Raw genomic sequence first — 11531 nt, 5'->3', positions numbered from 1 at the left:
GGGACATTAATGAATAAGTGAATAATATAATTTATGAACAAGAAAATGTATTTGGAACCAAAGCAATGTCGTATGAACTGGTAAATCTGGGTTAGTAGGGTTGTTCAGATGCATGAGTTGACATATATATAAAACCCCCCAAGATTAAGAAACTTTGGAGTTTATATGTTTCTCGAATTCTAAAAGATAGGAGAAATATATTGTAGCCCTAGAAAATTAATTGGAGAAGAAAGGAGAAAGACTATGGAACTGAACTCACCTTCTTCTTCTTCTTGGAGAGAAAGAGCTCTAGAGAGAGAGATAGATAGATAGATAGATAGATAGATTGGGATTCGTGTGTGAGAGAAACTGAGAATAGTCGGGTGCATATATGAAAGTACATATATAGTATATAGTCTATATATATATATATAGACACACACAAGTGTGGAGTAATTTGTACGTGTGAAAAGCAATCTAAACTCTAATATATAATAAACTTTAGACCCAAACAAATAATTAATATTCCATTTTCTCCCAGTTTTTTGGGTGTTTGACGTCAAAACTAAATGGACTAATCATATATACAGATATATTTTATGTTCGTCGAAACATCACTTATATACCCTTTATATATATATATATATATCAAAAAAAAAAAACCTTCTTATATTATTTATCGAATTGAAATCATATATATCATACAGTATGTATTGAACGTCGTCACTATATAGCCTACATGAATACAAATGCATGTAAAATATTAGCTGTTGATTTTTTGTTTAAACTACAAAAACGAGAACACCAACATCATTTGTTTTCAAACAATTTCAAAATAGAGAAAGAGGACAAGGAAACTTTCCATAATGAAACGGTGGGTCCAAGAATATAGACTAAGTTTATAAACCAAATGCTTTTTTGTTTTTTTTAGTATCATAATTCTTTTTTATTTTTTGTTGTATCATAATTCATAAACCAATACTTTTGGTAGTAGTAATTATATATACTTTTGTTATGCAAACTCAGTGTGGCACCAACCAAAGATCTCCCGAAGATTTTATGGTATTTTCCTATGGTATATTGGTTAGGGCATTTAAATATTTCCATTTGGTTTGCTTTTTCAAGAAAAGAGTAAAGAAATTCTAGGGGGACATATATATATTATAGTGTAACTAAAAAAGAAGATTAAGTATCAAGGTGCATATATATTGATTGAACTGAAGCGTTAATTTTTGCTAAAAAAGGAAGATTTAAATTTTGATTTTCAAAAAGAGAGAGTAAAAATAACGAACACTCAAAAATAAACCGATCACTTCCGTGGGCGGTGGGACTCATGTGCCTTGTGTCTTGTGCAAACGTGCCGTTCTGGATATAGTAAAAACCTAAGGTTATAAATAGAAAACTTCAAGATGATGTTAAAATATTTATCGAATTGTTGAAACTTCATAGAAATGCTAAGCTAGGCAAAACACAAAACGCACGTTGGCTATTAGTATAATGTAATACTAATAGATGGATAGAAAAAGGGCCAGTTCACTTACAGCTAATCTCTCCTATCTTTTCTCCTCGATCACTACGCCCCATGATAGAAGCATCTCGGCTCCTGCAAACCAAATTTAGTGGTATTTGCATTACAACATGATGGACCGAGCAAAAGCTCCAAGTACAACATGATTTTGGGTATTATTTAAAAAAATACTTATGTTCCATTGAGAAGCTAGAATAGTAAGATTGTTAAAATTAGTTAGAATAATTTGTGTTAGGATTTACAAAACTTATATACTTATATGAAAAATGATATTATTTGTTAACCATAAATATGGAATAGTAATATCTAAATAGTTTTGTATAACAAATTAATACACCACTACATCCTACTTTTCAATGTTTGGTTATAAACTTGATTAATTAATAGCTTCCTCATACTTTACTCTTTGTTAGGATTTTTGTTGTCTGATTGTCTCTTTATAAATTCATTTTGTGAACTAGGAATATAGTACCATAAACCAGATTCAAATTCATTGTTTTTGTTTTTGTTTAAGGTATCCTTTTCGCATTACCACACCTAATTGTACTTTTCCCCGATTAATTTTTTGTATTTACTGTTGTACTAGTAATTAATGTTATTCGGTTTAATTTATGAAAGCTCCACGTGCGTATAATTGATGATAAGTACAGATTATGATATAACTTTATAATTAACATCTTAATATTCATATTTCTCAAGATCTAAAAATACTAATTAAATAAGTGAGCAATTTCTTAAATAATATCATGGATCCGTATCATTGGTTAACGTGAGAGCATAATTAGTTTTGAAGTCAAACCCTAAAACTGAAATGAAAGAGAACAAACAGATAGAAACAAATTGGCAATATAGAATCCAACAGACCATACCAGAGAAACCTTATTATAACAAGCTGGTTGGCATATGTCATGTAAGAAACCCTTTAGTGACACTTGACATTTTTTTCCTCTTAATTATTTATACCTCTCTCTCTCTCTCTCTCCCGTTTGGTTGATGGATTTAGAGGTATATTTGGCCATATATTAATGGATTCGCTGTAGATTTGCTATGGATTTGATAACACTGTTTCATCCTAATCTTTAACTCTTTTGACCTAATAATCAACCTAACTTGCAAAAAACAAAGAATGAACCTAAAGAAGACTTTCAGATCTTCTAATCATTTCAGATTGAAATCTCATACGGTGGATGACCTCAAAATTGATCCCACAGAAGTAGAACAGAGAAAGAATTTTTCATAGCATTCAACAGCTAGCGAATCCATCAAAGCACACAAAGAAGACTAAAGAAACTGACTTGAATGCAAATTATATACACCATGACCAGTAAGCTTTTCTGTTTTGAAGTTTGTATCAATTCAAACCTAAAAAGTGTTGTTTATGATTCATCACAAAGACCAACACTTTCAGTAAGATCCTATGATTGAGCTCTCATGACAAATCAATCAGAGACACATAATAGTGACCTATAACCTGAAAGTACCTTTTGTAAACTCTTCGAGCACTTCTCAGATGAGTCTACTACATAAAGTTAGCTAGTACTGCAACGATATATAAAAAAAACACTATCTGCCTTTGTAAGCTTTTTCTATACCGGATCCTTGAAGAACCTAGCGCAGTTCAAGCGCACTATCCATTAACTTTGAGTTCTTTTGTAGCCTCCTCGATCATGAGATGCGACGAACAAAACCACGTTTTGAATACACACACATAGCAACCAAAAACAAAGCAACAGCTCATGTTATCAGAACTCACACCAGTAAGTTAGGGTTAAGGGTATAATTGACAACTTAAACTCTGTTTTAAGGGTTATACTCGGTTCAGTCGATAACCAGGGGGAAATCATACCAAATCCATTGGTTTAGAACTAATGGCAATGCCAAATAACTCTTCCTTGTGTAATTAATCTCATCACCTAACTTTGATGATTGTTTCTGTTTAGGAAAGAGCTCGATTCGATGGTGGCTTTGTTGACATTGACCTCTTCAACTGAACCAGTAAATAAGATGAGCAACCTCTATGGAATCTGAAAAAAAGAAAAGAAGAGAGGTCAACAAATAAAAGAAGGCTTTGTGTTTTGGACTATAAAAGTAGTTTGGGCCTTACAAGTTTTGTTATGGCCCAACAGAAGAAGAAGAAGTGTTTGTAGATGGTTTAGCTGAAGCCCATTCGTAGAAGCATGTTGGTGTTTTCTAAGTAGAGGAACTAAGTTTAGTTAAAGATAAGTGAGTGGTTAGACGAAGATAGGTATGTAAGCTCGATAATGAATATTTGATATCCGTGATGGACCGTATAAATTATCACATATAATGCCGACACAAGCCTTTAAAAAATAAATAACAATAGGGGTAATCAAATTACATATACGGTAATCATATTCATATCCCACCACAACAACAGTTTTTGGAAGTTCTTTTTTCGAAGACCACTTCATATGATATTCTCTATTCTCTTGACAAGAGAGATACACAACAAAAACACAAGTCTCATTTTATTCTTCATAATAATAGATGATTCTTTCTTTCTTTTCGACAACATCATGTAGTAGTTTTTCTAGAAGATAGGACCAGCAGCAAGAATCTCCTCCGTCAGCTTACCATCCACACCAATCTTATGGTTTGCAAAAACCTCGAAGTTCTTCTTGAACAAACCTCCCAACTTCACCAAAGTTTCCTTGTGCGCCTTCTTATCCGACCACTGCATTTTTTCATAAAATCCAAATCAACAAATTTAGTACATCATCAGAATCACTAACTCACCCTTATGATAAATATATAGAGATTTGCAGAAACTTACGGAGTTGACGGGGTCCAAGATCTCTGAAGGTATCCCTTCGATCTCAGTCGGGATCTCAAATCCAAAGATTTCGGTTTTCTTGTAGTTCGCCTTCAACAGGCTTCCGGAATGAATTGCATCAATAATCTTTCTAGTGTATGCCAGCTTGATTCTGTTTCCAACACCATAGCTGCAAAAAGAAAACGTAAACAGATCATGTTTATATTCTACAAACACGCAACCAGGCAGTTTTGTATCATGTATAAGATTATACAAACGGACATACCTGCCACCAGACCAACCAGTGTTCACGAGCCAACCAGTAGCACCTTGTGACTTCATCTTCTCAGCGAGCATTGCTGCATACTTTGTGGGATGCAACATTATGAAAGCTGCACCAAAACAAGCTGAGAATGTTGCTGTTGGCTCCTTAATGCCGTCCTCTGTACCAGCAACCTATATATGTTGCAAATCTTTGATTAAGGTTTCTACGTTTATGAAGACTAATCCAAAGGATAAATAAATACTTTTCTTCGGGCATACCAGAGCAGTGTAACCACTGATGAAGTGGTACATGGTTTGTGCCAGATTTAGCTTGCTCACTGGTGGGAGAACACCAAAGGCATCACAAGCCAGAAGTATCACATTTTTCGGGTGTGGACCAACACAAGGTATTTTCGCATTTGGAATGAACTCAATCGGGTACGCAGCACGTGTGTTCTCTGCAACCAAGGAGAATCGAAGTTAATCATTCTGTTCATTGTAAGGAAGAAGAGTGATGAAAGAAATAACAATTGTTTTTACCTGTAACAGACTTATCACTGTAATCCACTTCTCTCGTGTGCTCATCAAACACAACATTTTCCAAAACTGCAACGAGATGAGATCCATATTGTTATATCACTGATTTAACTTCTTTCTCAAGAAAATTCCTAAATATTATCTTTTTACCTGTTCCAAACTTGATGGCGTTCCAGATATCAGGCTCCTTCTCCCTTGAAAGATCAACACATTTAGCATAGCATCCACCCTCAATGTTCGAAACACCAGTCTCAGTCCAACAATGCTCATCATCTCCAATAAGATACCTGTTGTGATCCGTAGACAGCGTTGTCTTCCCGGTACCTAAAATTGAATAAAAGTCATCAATCTCAATTCACAAGCTGATTTCAACAAAGAGGAAAACAGTTTTCAAGTTAGTTCAGGGGTAACTATTTTGTATCAATTGACTTATCTTCCTACTATCATCACCAAATCATGATGTTTGTTTACGACATTACTATACCTGAAAGTCCAAAGAAGAGGGCAACATCTCCATCTTTTCCCATATTGCATCCAGAATGAAGGGAGAGAATCCGACGCTTAGGCATAAGGTAATGCATCACACTGAAAAGACCCTTCTTCATTTCCCCGGCATACTGAGTGCCAAGTATAACCATTTCTCTCCTAGCCAGATTAAGGTCTACGCTAGTGGACGAAGTCATGTAATGAGTGTAACGGTTACACGGAAACTGTCCAGCATTGTATATAGTGAAGTCCGGAGTACCAAAGCTCTCCAGCTCCTCCTGAGTTGGCCGGATACACCTGACACCCACAGCAGTAACCAATTTTGTTTGCTAAGTTGTTGTTTTCTTTCACCGTAAACACAAAACCAAGTAGAAAGCAACAATGGTTTTACTTACATATTGTGCATAAACAGTGAATGGTATGCTCTAGCTGAGACAATCCTGACTTTGATTCTATTCTCCGGATCCCAGTTCAAGTACTGATCATTAACAAAGACCTAAGAACCAAAACAAAAACATCAAATTCATATTGCAACTTAAATCCAAGCTCTACACTGATAACATTGATTAAAATTTTCAAATTTATACCTTTTCCAAGGAGTTCAAGTAATCAACAGCTCTTTCTCTGTTCACCATGAACGTATGCTCATCCATTTCGATATTAGGCGAACCCCTAAATCCAAATCAAAAACCCCCAAATCAATAAACAATAAAAAAAAAAAACTCCATCAGTGACAATTCAAAATCGAGATCAGAATACTCACTTTCCCCACCAAAGCTCATCCTCAGTAGTCGCATCTCTAACGACACGCTTATCCCTCGGAGCTCGGCCAGTCTTAGCACCAGAAAGCGTCGCCAAAGCTCCATTAGAAGTGATGAACGAACCTTTCTCATACTTGATAGCTTGCTCGTAAAGCTCTACAACAACAAAACCAAAAAAAAACAATCTAATCAATTCCTCGTAGAAACATTTATCAAAATCGGATTCGGATTTTAGGGGTTTTCTTAATCACTACCTGCAGGAGAGAGGTTGTAGAGGACGTGGGTAAACTTCAAGGAGCTATCACTGACGGCACCAAGAGCCGGAGAAAAAATAGAATGATGTTGGCCGTGAGCGTACGCCGGAGTAGTTGAACCGTCGGCCTTCTTCTCCGCCGGATCTCCTCTCACCACCTTTGGTCCTGACTCTCTCGTTAACGAAGCTAACGATGCACTGTTTCCATCACATCCAAAACAAATATTAAATTATTTTCCACGTGTCATTTCGTTCCACGTGTCATTTCGTTCCACGTGTCATGTTAATTATTTTTCCGGTAATAGTCACTATAGCGCATTAATTTTCTCTTTGAATTAAGCTAAGAAAATAAATAACGTAACTGATAATTTTTCAATCACGTTAGAAATATTTTATACAGTTTCAAAAATCAAACAAAAATAAAGTAAAATAAGCTTAGTAGTAGCAAAAAGACAATTCTAAGAAAAGAAAAAACTCCTGATTTTTTTTTTCTTATTTTTCTACGAAAATGATCGGACACGAAAACGCAATATCGTCCTTATTTCTATAAAAATTACGTTTTTATTTTCTTTCTAAAATAACGTATTTATGTTCTGTTCTTTAGAGAAACAGAACATATATTTAATATTTCTATAAAAATAAAATAACGTATGAAAATAATCTTATATATGTGGAATATGTATGAACCTGATAGATTGAAGCTGAATCTTCTGGCGCTCCTCCTCGGCGACGGCGGCAAAAGCAGCGGCGGCTCCTTGGTTGATCGGTGTGGTAGGAGCGGATCGTTTCTTCTGTAAAGAATGAAGCTCATCGATGGTGGATACATTCACCGTCGGACCACTATCATCATGGCATACCCCGCTACCTCTCTTAGCTGCTCCGGTCGTTATCTTCGGCATCACCGGTCCTTTCGGGAAACTGAACCCTCCGTCACCGTTAGTAGCATTTCCGTTACCGGCCGACATCTTCTTTCACCGTTTCCTGTTATTACCACAACAACAAGAGAAAAAACAGAGTTATATATAGATCATAGACTGACACACACAGTAGATGTATTAAAACACCATCGTCGACGACGTTTAATATATACCGGAGAAAGAGAGAGAGATCACGGAGAAGAAGAAGACTTGAGAAAGATGAAAGAGGTTAATGATGATCGGAGGAGAAGATCATCTAAAGAGACGTACGATACAAAATAATGAAGCGAATGTGATGAGAAGAAGCTTAAGTGGTAGAGGGGTTTTTAAAGGTTAGATTTTTTAAACCATGGTTAAATACTAACCATGGTTAAGATCTATCCTTCCTAGGAGGAGAGTCCTATTTATTAATTATTTATTTTTCTCTAATTAAGATCATAACCGATGGTCTGATAAATATGACTTATACCATTTATGATATGTCCCCACACGATAATGTAAGATAATTTTATTTTTTGTTGTTGTCAAATTTTGTAGTTTTGTAAGAAAATATTTGTGTGTTATTTTCTATTTTTTGTTTGAAAAACTTTGATAGCTCGGCTACGATCGGCTATAGTTGAAATTTACGTAGTTGTTACAAAATTCAAATTTTGGATATCAAGGATAAGATTTGACTTTTGTTAACTAGTATAAAATCAAAATGTTTAAACATATAGAAAAATCTAAAAATAGGTCAGATGGGAAATAAAATCCTAAAGAATTACAGAACGAAATAAAATAAAAATCAAATGTGTATCTGCAAAAGCCAACTTGCGTTTTCAAAAAATTCAACTTGATCAAAGCAAATATGTGTGTGAGTCGTAAAATGATAAATGATTTTACGATTTTGATTGTATAGGAGGCGTCTCAATCATATCCAGGTGGTAAAATAATTTGCAAAGTGTCTTTTAAATCAACTTGTTTTGACGGTGATCGAAATTAGTTTATTCATAACCTTTTTGCTGATCATCTTAACAATTTTAACATTTGTAGAAGATGTTTGTAACCTTGAGTTGGCTTTAACTTCAAGATTAGCTACAGTGCTCATTACATGAAATCTGGGTATATGTTTACTACTAATTAGTAATCATTTTTTTTTTATTTTTTTTTGTAAAGAAAGTAAAATAGTACGTATGTAAAATAGATATTGTAGAAGAATCTTTATTTCAAAAATAAAAATAGTAATAGATAATGAAATTCGTATGATCGTTTAGGGGAATATCGAAAACGATAGACAATATATATATTAGCTCCGGTTGTAATTTTAGGAGATGGGCACGCATCTCAAAGCAAGTGGATTCGTGAGAGGACACGCAAGGAGGAAGTTGAACATGATATATATCATACACAAATTTATTCGTATACTAAATCATAATCAAGTATAGATATCACAGGTAAATACTACAAAGAACGTTACGCGAACATGATCCTAATTGTTGTTCATACAACAAATTCAAGATCAAGAACCTTCGTCACGTGTGGTTTCAGAACTCCAAATTTGTGTTATGTTCGTGATCACTTGATTGTACTTAATTTATCAATAATAGTTAGATGACACACACGAGCTTACTGAGCCCAAAAAGTGAAGGAAGAAGAATAATTTTATCAGAGACTCTGCAATTTGCATGCAAGCATGGCATGGGCGTAGGATAAATGAAGACAAGCAATAATAAACAAAAGCGTAAACAATAATCAAAAAGCTGAGGCAAGAATCTACGGTTCGGGTCTTGTTTTTACCAAAATCTTGTTATTATAAATTTAACCTGACATGAAAATGAAAAAAGGTGCAAGTCATAAAGCACCACGTACAATCATGCACAAAGTCTGACGGGATTTTCCGTTTTGATCACAAAGATGCATGTACGTGTTTATTACAACTAACTCACTCTTAAACAAGTACAATTATTTTTTCTGTATGAAAATAATACTTTCATCAACAAAGAATCTTGACAATCTTAAACATTTACACCCAAAAGAAATAAAAATCTTGACAATATTATATAAACCGGACATTAATACTTTATAATGTGCCTAGGATATATTAATCCCATCTAACTCTAATTACAGTCAGCTGGACCCTATCGTCCAACAGACTTTTGATTTATTACTATTGCATTCTGAGCTTTGAAAAATCAAATGAATATAGAGAAAAGTTAAGCAAAAATAAAGTCTTTTGTTGAAATTTATTAGCTTATTTTGGAATAAGAGTTAAAAAAAAAAATTATTGGATAGAAAAGTCTATGCGTTGGCACAAATATTATCGCGATGGAGAGAGGTCAAGAGTCAAGACTCACGGGAGAGAAGAGAACCCCATGAAATTTTCTTTGGTTGTCGGTCTCGGCCGTGAGTCGATAGATGTTCACATCAATGTCCTTAAATTCCAAAAGGGCGAATTAATTTGTATTATTAGCCAAAACAGTTTGATCGTTTTTCATATTAGTCTAATACCAACCATTTATTATTATTTATAATATCAGTTTAGTCCATACGTAAAAAGAGAGTTGAATAGTTGTTTTCCATCATGTAAATATCTTCTTAAATCTTTTTGACACTATAGTACCACTACTATCTTCATAATGGAATGATCAACACTAAATTAAACATGTGCATCGGAGTGGTTAGTACTATTATATACGATGTATCTTCTAGCTTCTCTCAAATTTTTACTTTTGGATGTTCATTGGTTCTTTCTCTTATTAATTGTGTAAGTAGTTTACATTTCCATTACATAGATTCTAATTTTGTCTCCTTGTGGGGGAGGCCGATTCACTCTTCTCTTCTTTTTCTTTTCTCGGATATCTCAATGACTCAATCCCACAGTTCACATAGATAGTTTTTCTACTGATGTCATAATTAAATCGCATTATTTTCTCCCTATTTAGTTTTTCTATTATTTTCTTTTAAATACATAGTTGTTCTTAACTATATTTTCTGTTGCATTTTTGCTTTCTTAATTCTTTGAAAAGTTTTGTGGTTTCTATATATATGTACTAGTTTTTCTATTTTAAAGTGGTTTGATGGAAACATTAAAAATTACTGTTTCAGTGTAGTTTTCAATACACACTTTTATGTATTAATAGCACTATTTTTATAAAACTAAACGAAAATTCAAAACCAATTCCGTTGATGTATATGCAAATCAAGTTCTTAACACGAAGTTGCAATTATTTGACTTGGACGTTTTTGTTAATTGTTTATGTTGGTCCATCGGCTTTTTCTCTCTTTAATTTCGTGTCTTCAATTCTACCCAAGAAAAAAAAAAACACAACAATACTATTCCAAAAAAATGGTACGACCTTATTGTAATATTTACCGGTTGAGTAGGCCTGGGCATTCGGTTAACCATTCGGTTTCGGTTCGGTTGTGTTCGGTTTCGGTTAGTATGGATATACTAATATAATAACCATTCGGATATTTTAGAAATTTTGGTTCGGTTCGGTTCGGTTAGTCTTTGGTTCGGTTCGGTTGTTAACCGAATTAACCGATAATTTCTGTGAATTCAAACTCATCTTGCTAACGTTAAAAAACTTAAATTAAAACACCAAGTGAGTAAAAGGGAAAGAAACGAGACATCCAAGTCTAACTACGAACTAAGTTGAGATAAGAGAAGAAGGACATAGTTCTAAGTTTGAAAAACAAAACAAAAGAAAATCTAAGTTTAAGCCGAGATAAGAGTGAGAGAAAAGTAAAACAAAGTTGATCGGACCAAAGCTTTGCCATTCCCATGAAATAAAGATTGTTGAGTCCTATTGTATCCTCCAAAGCAACCAAGTAACCAAACATCTATTCAATTGAACATATAAGGTAAACATATAATCATATATCATATGTATAGATTCGGTTTTTTCGGGTTTATTTCGGTTATCGGTTAGTAACCGAAACCGAACCGAACCCGAATTTTGAGACATATAATAACCAATCGGTTATTTGAAGATAACCGAAACCGAACCGAAAGCGAACTGATTCGGTTAATCGGTTCGGTTAATCGGTTATT

The 11531-nt window shown here is 34.1% G+C and overlaps 1 protein-coding gene across 1 annotated transcript; it reads right to left on the bottom strand.

Annotated features, from left to right (window-relative positions):
* Positions 1-3802: 3802 nt before the first annotated feature.
* Positions 3803-7784, bottom strand: LOC17879687 (phosphoenolpyruvate carboxykinase (ATP)). Its single transcript, XM_006283207.2, has 13 exons — positions 7672-7784; positions 7269-7562; positions 6583-6779; positions 6331-6484; positions 6155-6239; positions 5963-6063; positions 5566-5864; positions 5232-5405; positions 5085-5150; positions 4824-5002; positions 4567-4736; positions 4302-4470; positions 3803-4202 (listed from the first exon to the last, which is right to left on the bottom strand). The coding sequence occupies exons 2-13, from the start codon at positions 7544-7546 to the stop codon at positions 4059-4061; spliced, it is 2016 nt and encodes a 671-aa protein (XP_006283269.1). The 5' UTR covers positions 7547-7562; positions 7672-7784; the 3' UTR covers positions 3803-4058.
* Positions 7785-11531: the final 3747 nt, after the last annotated feature.

This window comes from Capsella rubella, unplaced genomic scaffold (genome assembly GCF_000375325.1).
Source record: "Capsella rubella cultivar Monte Gargano unplaced genomic scaffold, Caprub1_0 scaffold_7, whole genome shotgun sequence".
In the NCBI taxonomy this organism is placed as follows: Eukaryota; Viridiplantae; Streptophyta; class Magnoliopsida; order Brassicales; family Brassicaceae; genus Capsella; species Capsella rubella.
Note: the sequence above shows the minus strand (reverse complement) of the source record. Positions and strands in the feature narration are given on the sequence as shown.

What these genes read in the sequence shown, in the direction of transcription:
- LOC17879687 (XM_006283207.2), bottom strand. Translation starts at nt 7,546, where the DNA reads ATGTCGGCCGGTAACGGAAATGCTACTAACGGTGACGGAGGGTTCAGT. An exon ending in GATGAGCTTTGGTGGGGAAA is followed by an intron (nt 6,240 to 6,330) that starts GTGAGTATTCTG and finishes ATTTGGATTTAG; the next exon opens with GGGTTCGCCTAATATCGAAA. An exon ending in CCTCTTCTTTGGACTTTCAG is followed by an intron (nt 5,406 to 5,565) that starts GTATAGTAATGT and finishes ATTCAATTTTAG; the next exon opens with GTACCGGGAAGACAACGCTG.